Consider the following 19884-nt stretch of genomic DNA (forward strand, 5'->3'; position numbering starts at 1 on the left):
TTGAGTCTCGAGGTCGCGAGTCAGGTCGAGTCTCGAGGTCGCGAGTCCGGTCAAGTCTCGAGGTCGATAGTCGGGTCGAGTTTCGAGGTTGAGTTTCGAGGTTGAGTCTTGGGGTCGAGTCTTGCGGTCGGGAGTCGAGTCGAGTCTCGAGGTCGAGAGGCGGGTCGAGTTTCGAGGTCGAGTTTCGAGGTTGAGTCTCGAGGTCGAGTCGAGTCAAGTTGAGTCTCGAGGTCGCGAGTCAGGTCGAGTCTCGAGGTCGCGAGTCCGGTCAAGTCTCGAGGTCGATAGTCGGGTCGAGTTTCGAGGTTGAGTTTCGAGGTTGAGTCTTGGGGTCGAGTCTTGCGGTCGGGAGTCGAGTCGAGTCTCGAGGTCGAGAGGCGGGTCGAGTCTCGAGGTCGAGTCTCAGGGTCGAGTCTCGAGGTCGAGTCTCTAGGTCGAGTCTCGAGGTCGAGGTCGAGAGGCGGGTCGAGTCTCGAGTCTTGAGGTCGAGAGGCGGGTCGAGTCTCGAGGTCGAGTCTCGAGTCGAGTCTCGAGGTCGAGAGTCGAGTCGAGTCTCGAGGTCGAGAGTCGAGTCCGAGAGTCGAGGTCGAGTCTCGAGGTCGAGTCGAGTCAGGTTGAGTCTCGAGGTCGAGAGTCGGGTCGAGTTTCGAGGTCGAGTCTCGAGGTCGAGTCTCAGGGTCGAGTCTCGAGGTCGAGTCTCTAGGTCGAGTCTCGAGGTCGAGGTCGAGAGGCGGGTCGAGTCTCGAGTCTTGAGGTCGAGAGGCGGGTCGAGTCTCGAGGTCGAGTCTCGAGTCGAGTCTCAAGGTCGAGAGTCGAGTCGAGTCTCGAGGTCGAGAGTCGAGTCCGAGAGTCGAGGTCGAGTCTCGAGGTCGAGTCTCGAGGTCGAGTCGAGTCAGGTTGAGTCTCGAGGTCGAGAGTCGGGTCGAGTTTCGAGGTCGAGTCTCGAGGTCGAGTCTCGAGGTCGAGTCTCGAGGTCGAGTCTCGAGAGTCGGGTCAAGTCTCGGTCGAGAGGCGGGTCGAGTCTCGGACTCGACTCTCGAGGTCGAGTCAAGTAAGGTCGAGTCTCGAGGTCGGGTCTCGAGGTCGAGTCTCGAGGTCGAGTCTCGAGGTCGAGTCTCGAGGTCGAGAGTCGAGTCCGAGAGTCGAGGTCGAGTCTCGAGGTCGAGTCTCGAGGTCGAGTCTCGAGGTCATGTCAAGTCGGGTTGAATCACAGGTTAGTCAAGGCCTTAACCATTGTTCCCCAGCCGACCCACAAAACAGTCAGGTTTATCTTTGAGGAAAACCTTACTGTCAATGTAAGTCAATATAAGAAAATAACAACGCAGTATTGTCTGCAGGGAATAAACCAACATTAAAGTGTTTTAAGCGGATCACTGGCAGGTGGGAACCAATTTACGATCCAAGTTTTTCCGAGTCAGCTTGTCAAGTCTCTAGTCATTGTCTTACGAGTCGTGTCTCAGACTCTCCCAGCTCAAGTGAGTGAAGTCCACATATGCGTTTTTTTTCCTCCAAGTCTGAGTTGAGTTCTGAGTCATCAAATTTGCAACTCGAGTCAGAGTCCCTGTGACTGGAGTCCAACTGTCTGCCTGTGACTGATTATTAGTTCAGTGTGTGGTCCGCCTTCGGCTTGTTAATAGCTGTGACAAGTTCCAGGATGAGCAGTATTTAAATTGAAAGAACAAAAAAAAAAAAAATGCATGACTATCAGAAACTTTTCATTTGTAGGACATATTCCTAGCCTCAACACTCAGCCATTCGTCCGTCTATCCATCTACACCTGGTGTTTTAATGGAGGAAGAACACTTTAAGAGCTCCAACTCTTGCATAAAAATACAGATATATCATTAAAAATGTGAACTCCTGGGTTATGCATTCTTTAACTCACTTCCATTGACCCTTAATGCACCTTCACCAAGGGACTGGAGTAGACTGATGTAGTTTACATGAACCAGATTTAAACATGAATGGCAACGTTAAAAAATGCAGAAAAAGAATTCAGGATCTGCTGAAAAACTTTCTCATGAATTGTAAAATAAACCCTGTCGGTACCAAGCGATCTTATTTCCAGGCAGTTCCCTGACTTTTCTCACGACATAATGAGGCTAGAATTCTCCCAACCATCTCCCACTGTCGGCAGATAGACTCCAATGCAATCAAATGGACCGCTTACAAAGGATGCCATCACGTTGGATTTTGTCACAACTCACAGCGATCAAAAAATGAAAGTGCACAATCACGCTTCGCATTCATTCATATGAATGGAAGAAGACTGCTTTTCGTCGCATCATGTCTCACTGAGCATCACAACGACACAGTGGTCCCATTGAAATAAATGAGAGGGGCAATAGTTCATGCTTCCGTCTCAGGCAATCCACAGCATCAATAGAAATTTTCCAGTTTTGAATTGTAAGACAATACATTCATACGGGTTTAACACAATGCGTTATTACTAGAGTTGTCCGATAATGGCTTTTTAACCGATATCCCGATATTATCCAACTCCAAAAATCTGATAACGATATCAAACCAATAACGATATACAGTGGTATGAAAAAGTATTTGAACCTTTTGGGAATTTCTCACATTTCTGCATAAAATCACCATCAAACGTGATCTTTGTCAAAATCACACAGATGTAAAAACAGTCTCTGATTTAACTAAACCACCCAAATATTTATAGGTTTTTATATTGTAATGAGGATAGCATGCAAACAATGACAGAAGGGAGAAAAATGAGTAACTGAACCCTCTGCCTAAGGAGACTCAAAGAGCAATTGAAACCAATTTTACTAGGGCTGTCAAACAAAATTTTTAATTGAGTTAATCACAGCTTAAAAATTAATTAATCGTAATTAATCGCAATTCAAACCATCTATAAAATATGCCATATTTTTCTGTAAATTATTGTTGGAATGGAAAGATAAGACACAAGACGGATATATACATTCAACATACTGTACATAAGTTCTGTATTTGTTTATTATAACAATAAATCAACAAGATGGCATTAACATTATCATTCTATTAAAGGGATCCATGGATAGAAAGACTTCTTAAAAGATAAATGTTAGTACAAGTTATCGAAATTTTATATGAAAACCCGTCTTAATGTTTTCGTTTTAAAAAAAATTCTAAAATTTTCAATCAAAAAATAAACAGTAGCTCGCCAATAGATGATATCAATAATTACACAATGCTCATGGTGCTGAAACCCATAAAATCAGTCGCACACAAGTGCCAGCAGAAGGCGACAAAACACCAAAAAACACAAGTAACATGTGGACATGACACAGTGCTGTCATTTTAATCTGTTTGAGCGGGGCATGTGCGTTAAATGCGTCAAATATTTTAATGTGATTAATTTAAAAAATGAATTACCGCCCGTTAACGCGATAATTTTGACAGCCCTACTTTTTACCAAACAATTTAAGTCAGGTGTTTGCCTAAGCACTGCCGAGTGGTTTAAAGCTGCCCTGCCCACTATAAGACACACACCTGGTAAGAATTGCCTTGATGACAAGCATTGTCGTATGTGCATCAAAAGAGCTGTCTGAAGACCTGTGATCAAGGATTGTTGATTTGTATAAAGCTGGGAAAGGATACAAAACCATCTCTAAAAGTCTGGATGTTCATCAATCGACAGTCCGAGAAGTTGTCTACAAATGAAGAGAGTTTGGCATTGTTGCTTCTCTCCCAAGGAGTGGCCGTCCACCAAACATGACGCCAAGATTTCAGCGCAGAATACTCAGAGAGGTATAAAAAGAACCCTAGAGTGTCTGCTAAAGACTTACAGAAATCACTGGCACAGTGAAATATATCAATGTTCACACATCAACTATATGTAAAACTATGGCCAAGAATGGTGTTCATTGGAGGACTCCATGGAGGAAGCCACTGTGGTTTAAAAAAAAAAAAAAAAAAAAAAAAAACATTGTTGCTAGTTTAATGTTCACAAAAAGGCACATGGACACTCCACAGAAGTTTTGCAAAAATATTTTGTGGACTGATGAAACCAATTTGAATTGTTTAGGAGTAACACACAACGTTATGTGTGGAGGAAAAATGGAACAGCTCACCAACATCAACACCTCATTCCCACCATGAAGCATTGTTGGAGGGAGCATCATGATTTGGGGCTGTTTTGCTGCCTCAGGGCCTGGACAACTTGCAAACATAAATGGAAGAATGAATTCAAAAGTTTATCAGGATGTTAAACAGGAAAAACTGATGTCGTCTGTCAGACAGTTGAAGCTAAAAAGAGGATGGATGCTGCAACAAGACAATGATCCAAAACACAGAAGTAAGTCAACTTCGTAATGGTTTCAGAAGAACAAAATACACGTTCTGGAGTGGCCTAGTCAAAGTCCAGACTTGAACCCCATTGAGATGCTGTGGCATGACCTAAAGACAGCGATTCAGTCCAGACCAGTGGCGGAGCTAGAGGGGGGGCCGGGGTAGCACTGGACCCCCCTAAAATCTGATTGGACCCCCCAGGTGCCACCCCAGATGATTGACAATGACATATCGCGGCACCGACTGCTAAGTCCTTCCTGTACAGTACTTGGCGCTATGTAGCATAAAGCGTTGCAAATTTGCTTTCATGAGGAGAAGGAGAATCGCCACTGAAACAGAGGAAGATTTGAGTACTTGGTCATCGTTGACAGAACGGAACACGGAAGATAAACAAAGTGACAAGAACAAACAAGGAGACGAACTTGGATACCCTGCCTTCAAGCCACTGAAATTCTCGTCGTAATGTAAGTTTTATGCTGGTGTCCTAATGAGTCAATGTTTAAATTTGTAGGGAGGAGATTTTTTGTTGTCGCTAAAACAGAGGCATCAAGCAAACGTTAACGTTGTCTCATGTCGTCCAGCTTCCAACAGCCGCTCGATATTAACGTCTATATTTAATTCATTTGGGTCGCTATACATGTTTCTCCAATAATTGTAGAGCATTAGCCAGCTGTCTCATGCTCTCTTGCCTTAAATGAAACGCCACGTGAACACGGTAGTTGGCCGGGCCTGCTGTCAACTAGCTTAAAAGTCAGAATATTAAATTTATGTCTACGGTGGTTTATTTGCCCTGAATTTTTTAAGGCTTGAAGTAGGGATTTAATCATTTACCAACATTGTGTGATTATGAGTGATGCTAGGAGTAACGTTAACAGGACTGGCTCATTGTTTCATAGGGAGAGTTCAGAATGAAAAGGCAGGGGGCCTTGACCAAGTTGTGTTTTACATTTTTTACATCGTTAAGATATTGATAAGAGAGAAGTGTGTGTGTGTGTGTGGGGGGGGGGGGGGTCGTGTGAGTAACTTTGAATGTGTTGGTGCATTTTCACCATTTTTGTAAAAAATAGTTATTATTAATGACTGATTGAAAAGTTGGTACAAAGTTGTGTTTTACATTTTTTACATCGTTAAGATGTTGATAAGAGAGAAGGGGGGGGTCGTATGAGTAACTGTGAATGTGTTGGTGCATTTTCACCATTTTTGTAAAAAATAGTTATTATCAAGTTAATAAACAAATTATATACATAAATCTCATCACCTGTGTGCTTAGTGTGTACATTTCAACATTTGACACTCTGATTGCAATTGATAAGTCAAGAAACAAATGTATTGTTATAGTCTGTGGACCCCCTGAAATAGCCTCGGCCACCCCCTGGCCTCCCCAAGAATAAAAGTCTAGCTCCACCACTGGTCCAGACATCCCAGGAATCTGACTGAACTACAGCAGTTTTGTAGAGAAGAATGGACCAAGATTAGTCCTGATCGATGTGCCAGACTGATCAGCAGCTATAGGAAGCATCTGGTTGAAGTTATTGCTGTCAGAGGGGGCGCCACAAAATAGTAAATGTGATAGTTCACTTACTTATTTTCCCCCCTCTGTCATTGTTTGCATAAAATCCTCATTAAAATATGAAAACCTATGAATGTTTGGGTTGTTTTAGTTAAAGCAGACATTGTTTTTTCATCTGTGCGATTTTGACAAAGATCACATTTGATGGTAATTTTATGCAGAAATGTGAGAAATTCCAAAAGGTCCAGATACTTTTTCATACCACTGTTTATCGGTATCGGTTTGATATCGGTATCGGATTTAGGGCTAATTGTATTGTGATTGTCTACTGGATGCTTTAACGATGATAATGCTCACATAACAAATCCCAAGCATCTTAGTTTGGAGACATCTATTGGTCAATTGGCATAACAGCTGTGCTAAGCTGTGACCAGCCCTTGTATAAACACAGATGGCTTCTACAACATGCATATTGGTCCAAAATCCAATGTTGATATTATCCGATATAATTTTAAAATGCTTTTATCACCCGATACTTTCTGCCAACTCTAGTAATTACAAATCATGCCTTCCTCCTGCATACAGTGGTATGTGTGGTACCAATAAATGTACTTACGAGTTTAGTGTGTGATGATCTCTCAGTACAGACCTTTAAAGGCTAAAGCAACATTGCATATTCTCTCTGGTCAATAAAAGTGATAAATCTCAATGTACTACCAGAAAAAATACAGTACAAAGCAGACAAGCCATCTGAAGGGCAGAACTGCCTCCGTTCTTTGACAGAATCTGAACAAGTTGGCCTTTGCACACAAATGCACACATACACACGCACATACGATCCTAACTCTTATCACATTCCCCAGGGTTGAAGCAGAGGTCAGCGCAGATGTGCGAAGTTGCTGTAACTGTAGCCACCGTTCAACCTCCAATCAAGCCGAGCATTATATCTCTCTTCCCTGCAATTTATCTCCCACTCCATTCACTTCCACCCCAGATCCATCAGTACAAAACATCCAAGTCAAACGTGAAATTTCAACCGAGCAATATTTTTAATGGAGCTACAGAGGTGGACGGAAGAGCCGTGTGTAACATGACCCCCGTATTTGAGATAATCCTGCTGCAGGATAAAGCTTCCTGCTAATTGTAAGAGAAGCTGAGCTGACCATTGCAAAGCGCTCTAATGCTGGAGTCAACCCAAGGTCAGAGAGAGGAGATAGAGGTATCGATCCCAGACAACATAGGAGGCAGTAAACTTGGAGGCCATCTCTGGGTTTATCACAGCATTTTTCCTGATCCAATCTACCTTCAAACACCATTAGGGCATCTATGTACGGGGATCTGATCTCAATTGCTGCTCTGCTTCAGGGAGGTTTGTTGATGATATTGTGAATACCATTGCCCATTTGCATTAATACATTGTCTGCTACTTTGGTCCAGTTCTGGCTCAAAACTGGTTGCTGATCCAGCAAGTGACTCCCTACTGAGTTTGGGCCATTGTTCAAAAAGACACTGGGGCAGATCAGTTTCATGAAATTGGGCCGAAATTAGCAGTACATCTGCTAATGTCTGCTACAATTATATTCAAGCAACCACCACTGCTATCTAGCTAGCTATCTATCTTGCTATCTAGCTATCAAGCCATCTACCCGAATAGCAGGCAACTGCGTGCCGGATCCGGCCTCAGCTCCCCAGATCCGCATAGCAATCACACCCGCTTAACAACAGTGCGCCAGTTGCGGCCCGTATCAGCACTATGACAGTCCAAATGATAGGTTACGCACTGTTCCGGGGCGGACCGTGCAGACCGGACGCGCTCGAAATCTAAAATTTAACGATCGACATGTGACGTCACCGTCAATGCGCACCTGAAAGGCAACTAAACAGAAGAGCACGCTGGAGTCAGGACACATCAAATCACATCAAATTTGTATGGTAAGTGCTTTATTCAAAGTCATAATTGCGTTTTGAAGTCACTGCTTGACTGTTAAAAAGTTATTCAACCGAGCGTTAATAAAATGGCCGGTGTATACAAGTGCACGTTAAGTAATTCAAAATTTGTTGCATAACAACTAGAGATGTCCCGATCGATCGGGATGTCCGATCACGTCATTTTCAAAGTATCGGAATCGGCAAAAAAAAAATCGGCCATGCCTTTTTTTAATATATATACTGTATATTTTAATTAAATCGTTTTCTAATTGTATTTAATGTTACAGACATAATATGTTACACTCATCCAGAGTCTTTAGTTTAGGCTTAAGGTAGGGTTAACAAAAATATCCCGATAACGGCGGCAATTACTTTATTAAAAATGTGTCACGTTAAAATATTCATCGCAATTAATGTATACGCTGCACGACCCTCTCACTCATTGCAGCGCTCAATCTGTAATGATGCCGTTTTTCCAGTATAGAGAGGTAAAAGGTAGCGCAAATTGAGTAGAGTGAATTTTGGCAGCTTTTGGTGCCTCCCTTTAATTAGCTAAAGCCTTGCAATCCCTCTCCCTGTGATTAGAATTATCATGGGAGGCAAGGTGGGGAAGCAAGATGGCAAATGATCTCTGTCATTACACCTTGAGTAGAGAAGATATATCCATTGGTAGCACGACGCACAGTCTTAGGTCCACTTCCCATCATGCATTTGGGAATCCCAAATTGGGATGGCCACAGTATCACTTACTGAAAGCTCAACAAATACAATAGATGGCAATATTTAGTCACAATACACAAAGTCACAAGTCTTTCTATCCGTGGATCCCTCTCACAGAAAGAATGTTAATAATGTAAATGCCATCTTGAGGATTATTGTCATAATAAACAAATACAGTACTTATGTACTGTATGTTGAATGTATATATTCGTCCGAATTTTATTCATTTTTTTCTTAATGCATTCCCAAAATGTATATGATTGGGGAAAATTATCGGGAATGATTGGAATTGAATCAGGAGCAAAAAAAAAATCGGATCGGGAAATATCGGGATCGGCAGATACTCAAAACGATCGGGATCGGATCGGAAGCAAAAAAACATGATCGGAACAACCCTAATAACAACATATGCAGGGAGATGGCATTTACTCTATGTTGATGTAAATGTTTCAATGGTTGAATTCTATTATTCAAACTGAGCCACTCCTCTTTGTGTTTGTGTATTTGTCTCACTGCCTTGATTGCACAGACGGGTGAGCCTGGGACCAGGTGCCGCTGATCATCGTCAGCAGCTTACTTAAACCCGTCCTTGGCCTCAGATCATCACCAGATCAACAACTCGACTACGTGACTTGCAGCTAACGAAGAATTTTGTACTCCTGACACTGTGTTCACTTTTTTCTTCAGACACTATCTGCCACTCCCTCCCATCTTCAATGAACTATTTTTACCACTGCCAGATTGCCTCTGACTCCTAAAAATAGGTCATCTTTAATGTGGAGTTTTTTGTTCCAATTAAAACATTTTGTGAATGAACAATGTATTGTTATGGTGCTTTAAAAAGTTAGCATTAATAAATGGTATGAGAAAGAATGTATGTTGTTATTATTGACTTTAATAGAAAAAATCTATTTGCTATATACGTAAACACAATACAGTATGATACATTCAACAAAATGTACCCCAAATTTAATACTGAAAGCGGTTTTGAAACAAATCTGGCCCAGATTGGGCAACGTGTGCCACATCCGGGTCATACATTAATGTATTGTCTGCTAATTTGGACCAGTTCTGGCCCAAAACTGGTGACTCCATACTGATTTTGAGCCATTGTTCAAAAAAGACACTGGGGCTGATCTGTTTTACGAAATTGGGCCGAAATTTGCAGTACATCTGGCCCATGTCCGCTCCAGTTATATTTTGCTATCTGGGTAGCTATCTATCTAACTATCCCACCCCAAATATTTACACAGCAAATGTGTTTTTTTTTTGTTTTGTTTTCTTGCTGTGACTGCATAAGAAATGAACTTTCCACACCAACCACAACATGCACTGAAAAACCATTCTTTTCAAAAGCCATCGGTCCGTCCATTCATCTACTTTACCCTTAATCCTCATTAGGGTCACGTGTGAGCTTGAGTTTATCCTCATTGACTCTAGGCCACTCTGAACTGAACACCTGCCAATCAGGCGGCATTTTTTCAAAAACGCAAATGTATTAGAACCAGACCACGTAGCAAGTTGTAGCACAACAAGTTCTCTGTCAACAGTCCCGGATTGCGAAAGACATCCTGGAATTTAGGAAGTTCTGATTGGTACTGCCTGCGTCTTCCTAAATTTCAGGATGTCCCACGCAATACAGGACTGTTAGCAACCCTATCTGTCAATGTCTTACAAACTATCGTACGTCTGAGTGTTATCCATTGCAGTAACTTTGGTATCCACCCCCAACCCAAGTCATAGTTGCCCCACATTTAGTGGCAATTCTGTTGTCCTTGTTCTGTGTGTACTCGAGGTGTGTGAGTTAATGTAGTGGTTGAAGTACATCATTAATTTCCAGCATGCCGTGAACTGAGGTTAGAGGTCAATTGACGGAGCTGACAGCGATGTCAAGTGACTCGATGTGCCGTGAGCCCCATCTGGCCAGCAAGGAGTTGTGACAGTCTGGTATCAGACTCGCATCACTCATATGCTGAGAGACAGGCAACAATACTTTTTTTGTACTACCGTATTCAATTGCTCTACTGAACATCCTGTGGCATTAGAAAAAGTACAAATGCCTTAAGGTAGAGTTGTTACGAGCACATATTTTTGGACCCAAGTCACCTGATTTTGCGGATCTGCCATTACAGAGTAGCGGATCTGATATTTCTGCAATTTGTTCATTCATCCATGAATTTGTTACAAAACAAACATTTTTGTTTCTATTGCAATATTCTTGTCCATCTTGATTATATTGTTGCTTTATAGCCATTTTTTTTTTTTTATCGTAACAACACGACCTTTTTCAACCCAATTCCGAGCTTTTGGATTGTGCGCAGGGCCGGCCCAGCCTATACGCAGACTATGCAGCTGCTTAAGGCCCCTGACCACTAGGGGGCCCCCAATCTGGCAATTGATTAATTTTATTCTATTTTGTTTACTACAGTTTGCTTTATTTGACTTTTGTGAGTTTTGATAGTTGATTACAAGCTTAAAAAAATAAAAGTCCCTTAACTTCCTTCTTTCTTTCCTCATTTAGAAAAAGGTTTGGCGCTATCTACTGTAAGTACTAACAATCATTTGGGGTGAGAAGTTTGAAATATGCAGTGCAACAAAATCTGATTAGTATACAAAATATGGACGTATGGCTTGGATTGCATGTATGGGTTTCACATTACACTGTGACGAATTTGTGGGCCAAAAATATGGGCCCCTTTGCATTATTTTGCTTAAGGCCCCCAAATGGCCTGGGCCGGCCCTGATTGTGCGTAATCCCAAACAACAGTACATTTTTTTGTTTCCTTTTACAAAATCCTTGTACATTTTATTTTTTGTTTTGCAGCATTTAAATTTTTTTTAAAAATCTTAAAAACCTGATCTTTTTCACTCGATTCCGATTTTCTAAAATGACATGCTTGGGCCTGATTTCCAGTCACGTGATCAGATTGGAGACAACCATAATCGTTACGCCTCTGAATTTTCTGGTAGCTTGGATATTGATGTAAGATTACTATGCCTTTAAGGTGTTTAGGAAAACCAAGGTTATGACATCATGTCTTCGGAAGGTTCTGATCCATCATCCGGTGTCTCAGGAGAGAAAAGTAGTGCACCATTAACACTGTGTATAGTGGACATGGGGTGTGGCTGACCTTGACTCGGGACATCGTGAGTCGGTGGGGAGAATACATTGAAGACCTACTTAATTCCACCGACTTTTAAGAGGGTGGACTGGAGGGTGTGTCCCAACTATAGAGGGATCAGACTCTTCAGACTCCCTGGTAAAGTCTATTCAGGGGTGCTGGAGAGGAGGGTCGATCGGGAGGTCCAATCTAGGATTGAGGAGGAGCAGAGTGGTTTTCGTACAGGCCGTGAAACAGGACCAGCTCTACACCCTCTGCAGGGTCCTCGACGGTGCATGGGAGTTCGTTCACCGGTCTACATTTGTTTTGTGGATTTTGGAGATGGCGTTCGTCAGTGTCCCATGGGGAGTCCTGTGTGGAGTGCTTCCAGAGTATGGGGAACCGAGCGCCCTGGTAAGGGATGTTCGGTCCTTGTGCGACCTGTGTCAGAGTTTGGTCCGTATTGCCGGCAGTAAGTCGGATTTGTTCCTAGTAAGAGTTGAACTCCGCTAAGGTTGGTCTTTGTTCCCGATTCTGTTCATAACTTTTATAGACAGAATTTCTAGGAGCAGCTGAGGCGTTGAGGGGGTCCGGTATGGTGACCTCAGCATTGCATCTCTGTTTTTTGCAAATGATGTGGTGCTGTTGGCTTCATCAAGCCGTGACCTCCAACTCTCACTGGAGCGGTTCGCAGCCGAGTGTGAAGCGTTTGGGATGAAGATCAGCACCTCCAAATCCGAGACCATGGTCCTCAGTCGGAAAAGTGTGGTGTGCCCTCTTCGGGTCAGGGATGAGATCCTGTTTAAGTATCTTGAGGTCTTGTGCAGGAGTAAGGGCAGGAGGGAGCGAGCAATCAACAGGCGGATCGGTGCAGTGTATCTGTAGCCTGGACTCCAGACTCACCGCTGTTCCAGCTATTGAGTCCGGCCACCATTAAGCGGATAAAATTTCCAGGGCGGAGCAAGCCACAGCAAACAGACAGCGGAGTGGACCAATCAGCGACGGGCGGATGTGACGTTAGAAACGCGACGAGGGACTCGCGTGCGGAAGTAAACATACAAGGAGAGCGGATTTTATTCAACATGGCTTGCGCGAGACGGACTGTTGTTAATGACTTGTGTCGATGTGTTTTTGGTCATTTAAAACTGATTTTACCGTGGATTGGAACATATTCTCGGCTCTCCTGTTCGCCATCTCTGTTGTTGTGGAGACAACTTCCGACGCAGAAGAGTGACGTTGCTCGTTAAGAAAACGTCACGCAAATAAACGAATCTGATTTGACGATTGATTTTGTACTTGGTCGAGAGGCCGTTAATGGGCTGGGTCCCAGACTATTCTCTCAGTGTTTGAAAAATACAGGGAGAACAGTCTGGCCGTGCCAGGCAAGTGTATCTGTAACTGGTGCTTACGTTGAACCGCGCGACGCCATCAGTTTCCCTTGTCCAGGTCAAGACTCATACCCACGCTGCACGATGCATCCACACGCCAGTCGGATGCGCTGACCACCAAGCCAAAAGCCCGGGATAGCAGCTTTAGCTGCCAGCACAACTACTTGAAAGCATTGGGAGGGAGGTTTCCATGCACCACACACTACAGACCCGCGTGTACCCGGTACATATGCAGTGATACGGACTATGTACCGGTTCGTTGTCGTGAAAAAGGAGCTGAGCCAAAAGACAAAGCTCTCGATTTACCAGCCGATCCACGTTCCTACCCGCACCTACGGTCACAAGCTGTGGGTTGTGATTGAAAGAACAAGATCCCGGATACAAGCGGCCGAAATGAGATTCCTCCGCAGGGTGTCCGGGCTCTGTTTTAGAGATAGGGTGAGAAGCTCGGCCATCCAAGAGGGATTCAGAGTCGAGCTGCTACTTCTCTGCGTTGAGAGGAACCAAGTGAGGTGGCATCTGGCTCGGATGCCTCCTCGACGCCTTCATGGAGAGGTGCTCTGGCCATATCGCACCGGCGGGAGGGCACGGGGACGACCCAGGACACACTGGAGAGACTATGTCTCTTGGCTGGTCTGAGAATGCCTTGGGAATCCCACCGGAAGAGCTGGTTGAAGTGGCATGGAAGAGGGAAGTCTGGGCTTTCTTGCTAAAGCTGCTGCCCATGCGAACCGACCCCGGATAAAGCGGTAGATAATGGATGGATGGTTGGATGGATCTGACAGATTACTGACAACAATTTACGTTGCATTGAACTACACTGCTTGTTTGCGTAGCATCGCGGGAAAGCCAAAAATAATTGGCTAAAATCTCAGGAAGAGAATTGGGAAACCTAATTTTTCAAGAGTAAGATCCAATTATCTAATACCCTTGATTAAGTTCTGTCTCAGATAATTATTGGTGCCTCTTCGTATGATTTACTCGACGCGATTCTGGATTTTTGTCATCCAACGATTGCTGGAAAATGGTGTATGTGCGCTACCACCAGTGTTGTCAGTAAAGCGTAAAATGCGTTTATATTCTACATTCTTCAAAGTATCCACCTTTAAGGTGTCGCCAAACCTTTGGCCAATACTGTTTATATTTTTCAAATATATAAAACTGTTCAAGCTCAGTTGTTGTTGGTTGCATTTGAAAGCTTAGGTTTACAGAAATTCTAAATATCCATCTTGCCTCCACAGGTGTAGTTTTGGCTTAGCAAAGCAAAAGCTAGTATCTTAGGTGCTAGTCAAATGATCTGCTCGAAAAATGATTTTGACCTATTATGAAATACGTTGTAGGATTCTTGTTCATTTCATTAATTTTTGTTGTTTGTTTTATTGCTTTACATGTTAGGTTTTGTGTTTGTTTTCTCCTAGTGTGACTTGTCCCTGTGATTGCACATTGATTTCACCTGATGTGCCTTCTCCTAGTCTATCCTCCTGTGCTCACCTGTTCCTTGTTGTCTCGTTACCCCTTGTCTGCTTGTGTGTATATAAGCTCCCATTTTCTGTTCACTCCTTGTTGCGTCATTGTCTATGTCAATGTCCGTGTCTATGTCTATGTCTACGTCAATTTCAAGTCCGGTCCAAGCCCTCGTGTACCAGTCCCTCCGATTTAAGTAAGTTTTGTTTGAATCTTGCCCTTTTGATCCTCAGTGCTTTCAGTTGTACTTTGTGTTTTTGTTAGATATCAAAACCATTTTTTGAGTTCTCTGCCACCTGCCTTGCGTTGTTGGGTCCACACAACCTGCCTGCCCGTGCGCTCCCTGACATTACAACTTTTTAGACAATATTTTAACAGCTAGGTCTTTATTTTAAAGGGGAAGTTCAGAATTTTTGACATTAGGCTTTATCTTGGAGTTAGCGGGGGTTTATTTAGTCGTTGGAGTTGATTTGAACAAATTCCGTGCAGTTTGTCAGTTATTTGTTAGTTTCAGGGCTCCGGGGTGGCTAAGCTAGCGCGAGTCAATGGTGGTTGAAATCAACTCCATCGACTAATTAAACCCCCGCTAACTCAAAGATTAAGCCTTATGTGAAAAATTCAATTACACGTGATGACATTTTTTTGTTGTCATTTTTATGTTGAGGCAGCGAAAGGAGAAAAATTGGTAAAAAGTAACTGATAAGTTACTTTTAAAGTAACTTAGTTACTTTGATAATAAAGTAATCGGTAAAGTAACTAGATTACTTTTTTGAGGTGTAATCAGTCATCAGTAATTAAATTACTTTTTTAAGTAATCTGTGACAACACTGGCTACTGCACAATTAACCTGCACAATTCATGGAATTCCCACGGACACATCTGCGGAATACAAAGCGCATGAAAGATTAAGATTTACTTGATACTGTAACTAGTACTACACACTTAATGGGTGTGTAGGCACTCTATTTTTCCAGATGCAATTAAAACTGTTTTCCATTAATTATCAATTTGAGAATCGCATGGAGAGTAAGTGGAAAAACTTGATTGCACAAGGAACCCACATTACCGTAATACTTTTATCTCCTAGCTAATGGAGAAATTTTAGCGTGCGTGTGCATGAGGATGAGCGTGTGTGTCAGGTTATTATTACGTCATGGAGCCAATGCCAATATTTGGCCTCAGTAATATACAGTAAGCTGGTTAGCATTTCATGACACAGTCCAGATTTGGGTACGTTTCAAATATGCCATATTAGGATCATACTTATGGGGATTTAAATGTGCTTCTTGCCCAATTCTAAAGAATCCAAATGCATTAATACGAGTTTCTGCTTATCAAGGCCAGTTATATTAGCGTGTCAAAGCCTCTCCTCCCCTTGTTTTAGTGTGTGTGTACTGAGTAGCGGAAGTTTTGATGGAGCAGCCTGAGAACAGTGCCACATGACAACAGTAACATCTGGCTCCGGCTCCAGAGATGATTATACTGCAGCTCTGCGAGGACTCATCCTGCAAGCCTTGCTCTCACCCTGGTTTACGCAGACATTCACAAACACGCACATATTGGCGGAGACAGATGGTACAGTCTCCATGACTGTCAACTGTATCTCAGCAGAATAGTTGCAGGGCTATATTTTGGTGTGTGATCACGAAGATGAGTAAGCTTAAGACCGCTAATTGCTGCTACAACTGACAGCGAAAGCTGATGATAGATTCCGATGCAGCAACAAACTACTTAAACTACTTTTATCCTTTTTCACCGAAGGATAAGAGAAGTGCAATTTCCCTTGATATTTATGACATTACATGAAAACATTGAGCTCAAAATGTATCTTTATACGGAGCCCCCAAAGGGACATCGACAGAAACAAAATTTAAATTTAAGCAATCTGGTGCGTACCAGATTGTTTTTAATGCGAGCAAGAAACTATCTGGTAAACATTGGCGTTATTTAGCATTTAAGTTAGCAGACTTTTGCTGTACAAGTAAGCCAATTGTTGCAATTAGCTAACCATATAATGCTAATGTTTACAACAATTGGCTATCTTGCGTAGCAAAAGTCCGCTAGCGTAAATGCTATATAATGCTAATGTTTACCAGATAGTTTCTGGTGCGCACCAGATAGCTTCTGGTGTGGTGTGCATTAAAAACTATCTGTTGAAACATTGGCATTATGTAGCATTTAAGCTAGCAGACTTTTGCTATGCAAGTTAGCCAATTGTTGCAATAAGCTAACTATATATAATGTTAATGTGTACAACAATTGGCAATCATGCATAGCAAAAGTCAGCTAGCTTAAATGCTATATAATACTAAAAGTCCACAAACCTCAATGCTATTTAATGCATATGTTTACCAGATAGTTTCTGGTGCGCACTACGTTGAGTCTGGTGCGCATCAGATTGCTTAAATTGATTTTCTGTCAAAAATGAAAACCAATGCTGAAATATTTAAATAAAATTTGAAATAAATATAAATTGAAATATATAAATATAAATTGAAATAAATATTTAAATAAATAAATAAAATTAAAACAAATGAATCAATATTGAAATAAATATATGTTGAAATATATATATATATATATATAGTAATAAATGAATAAATATTGAAATAAATTTTAAAAATTGATACGAATGTTGAAATAATTAAATAAAATTTGAAATAAATATAAATTTAAATAAATATTGAAATCAATTAATAGAAATGTAAATAAATGAATAAATGTTTAAATGAATTTATATATATTGAAATACCTAAATAAATATTAAAATAAATTTTAAAAATGGAAACTAATGTTGAAATAATCAAATAAAATATGAAAAGAATATAAATTGAAATGAATAAATATAAATTTTAGGTGAATATTGAAATAAATAAATGAAAATTTAAATAAATGAATAAATATTGAAATGGATAAATATATGTTGAAATAAATAAATATTTATTGGAATAAATAAAAAATGAGGAAATAAAAATATAAAAATGGAATCGAATGCTGAAATAATTAAATAAAATTTGAAATAAATATTATAAATTGAAATAATGAATAAATATTAGTGAAAATAAAATGTATTGAGATAAATAAATATATATTGAAATAAATAAAAATGGAAACAAATGTTGAAATAATTGAACAAAATTGAAATAAATAAAAATAAATAAATAAAATAAATATTGAAATAAAAATTGTAATACAGAAATAAAAATGGAAACAAATGAATAAATATTGAAATAAAGACATTTTGAAATAGAAGCATTTTTCATGACACATTTGATAATTTATTCAGTTGTGTATTTATTTGATTTTTGCACTCCTGGTCCTCCATACTTTAGGGGCTCAATATCTTTAAAACTTTACGTTAAATCATTTCAGAACGTGAAACTCATGCACTGTATTTAATCGTGATACATATATTGAATTAATTCACGTGATTATGGCCAACAGTTCATGAAAACTTGAAATTATGGGTCAAAAAAAAAATATTTGAGAAAACTTAAATATTAGAACAAGCATGAATACAATATTATTTTTACATATCTGAAAACCGACCACACAGTTGAGAGGTGTCAGTTCACAGTCTAAAAATCTTTAATTCATTCATTCGTTGATTTTCTATACCGCTTATCCTTACTGGTGCACAGTGCCTAAAAGTAAGTTCATCAACGTTTGTGGTCTGATGTTGAATCTATGCGAAATATATTCAAGGTTTGATTGTTGACAACTTGACACACTGCTCTTAAAACTCTTCAGTCTAAAGGTACACATATTTCCATGTCTAAGCAAATGAACAGCACAGACTTTAAAAAAAGAGAAACTATTACATTGCGGAGAATGACTTATGTGTTAGTAAGCATACCTGTACCATTCCAATCCTCGTGCGTAATGTCGGTCAAAAAAGTGTGGTTCGGAACCAAGAGCTCGAATATCAGGATGAAGTCGCAGAAACTCCAGAAGAGCTCTTGTTCCTCCCTTCTTAACCCCAATAATCAGCGCTTGAGGTAACCTCCGAGTGGCCGTCCATTCCTTCCCGGTGCCGTTCGCCTCTAGCGCGGCCTGACCAGAGAACGCACCCTCGCTGGATGACGCGACTTTGGAAGCCCCGGTGCCGTTTCTCTCGTACTGCAATCCGAGCACGGGTGACTTGCTGTCAGAGTTTTCGACAAGCCCCGAATGGCAGCATCCGGCCAGGAGGTAGACCAGGGAGAAGCAAAGGATGCTTAGAGACGACGCGATGGTGAGCCGGTGGAAGAGCCTCCGCAAGTCCGCGTTTGGAAGATGGTGATGATGATTGTAAAAAGCTGCCATCCCTCAGACATCCGTGAGATTGAGAAGCCATTCTATTCCATTCCATTCGACTCACATCCAGTCATGTTAACTCTCCGTTGAGGAATGAAAACTCTTTCGGGAAGTCTCTCGTCTGGTGCGCTTCTGTTCTTTTTCATAGCGCGCGTCCGATGCGCCCTTAGTTGGTTACTCAAAGAGAAGTCAGTCGCTTTCTCGTTCTTGATGTACTTTCTGCGGGAAATCCAGGATGACCTCACTTTACACGAGAATGATGCGCAGTAAACCTTTATCATTAGTTAAAGTCGTTGAATGAGTGTGTTTCTCGCCTTTTCAACCTCCACGGAATTAGTCTAACTCTCAGGGGAAATCTCTCTCTCTCTCTCTCTCTCTCTCTCTCTCTCTCTCTCTCTCTCTCTCTCTCTCTCTCTCTCTCTCTCTCTCTCTCTCTCTCTCTCTCTCTCTCTCTCTCTCTCTCTCTCTCTCTCTCTCTCTCTCTCTCTCTCTCTCTCTCTCTCTCTCTCTCTCCTCTCTCTCTCTCTCTCTCTCTCTCTCTCTCTCTCTCTCTCTCTCTCTCTCTCTCTCTCTCTCTCTCTCTCTCACATAGGGACTAGGGGTGCAACGGTTCGGTTTTGGGGTTTCGGTTTGCGTTTTTCTTTCTTTTTTTTTTAGACTGCCTTTATTTTGCTTTTAAGAAAATAAACACTTAAAATGTCAACATTTTCGATAGGGTTTTTCCAATCATGTTTTTTTGCTCCCAATCGTTTTAGTTTGAGTATCTGCTGATCCCGATATTTCCCAATCCGATTGCTTTTTTTTTTGCTCCCGATTCAATTCCAATCATTCCCGATAATTTATCACGATCATATACATTTTGGCAATGCATTAAGAAAAAAATGAATAAAACTCGGACGAATATATACATTCAACATGTTTATTATGACAATAAATCCTCAAGATGGCATTTACATCATTAACATTCTTTCTGTGAGAGGGATCCACGGATAGAACGACTTGTGACTTTGTAAATTGTGACTAAATATTGCCACCTAGTGTATATGTTGAGCTTTCAGTAAATGATACTCAAGGCCATGCCCGAATGCATGATGGGAAGTGGAACCATGACTGTGCGTAACGCTATCAATTGATATATCTTCTCTGCGTTGGGAAATAACAAGGTGTTAAGAAAAAGATCAAT

General features: G+C 41.3%; 1 protein-coding gene across 1 annotated transcript in view; it reads right to left on the reverse strand.

The window, feature by feature from the left end:
* Positions 1-19042, reverse strand: part of hs3st3l (heparan sulfate (glucosamine) 3-O-sulfotransferase 3-like) — a 33539-nt gene extending 14497 nt beyond the window's left edge. Inside the window, exon 1 of the mRNA XM_057826182.1 lies at positions 18262-19042. Within this exon, the coding sequence (XP_057682165.1) occupies positions 18262-18710 (449 nt within the window). The 5' untranslated portion in view covers positions 18711-19042. The remainder of the gene's footprint in view (positions 1-18261) is intronic.
* Positions 19043-19884: the final 842 nt, after the last annotated feature.

Source organism: Corythoichthys intestinalis, chromosome 21 (genome assembly GCF_030265065.1).
Source record: "Corythoichthys intestinalis isolate RoL2023-P3 chromosome 21, ASM3026506v1, whole genome shotgun sequence".
Classification (NCBI taxonomy): Eukaryota; Metazoa; Chordata; class Actinopteri; order Syngnathiformes; family Syngnathidae; genus Corythoichthys; species Corythoichthys intestinalis.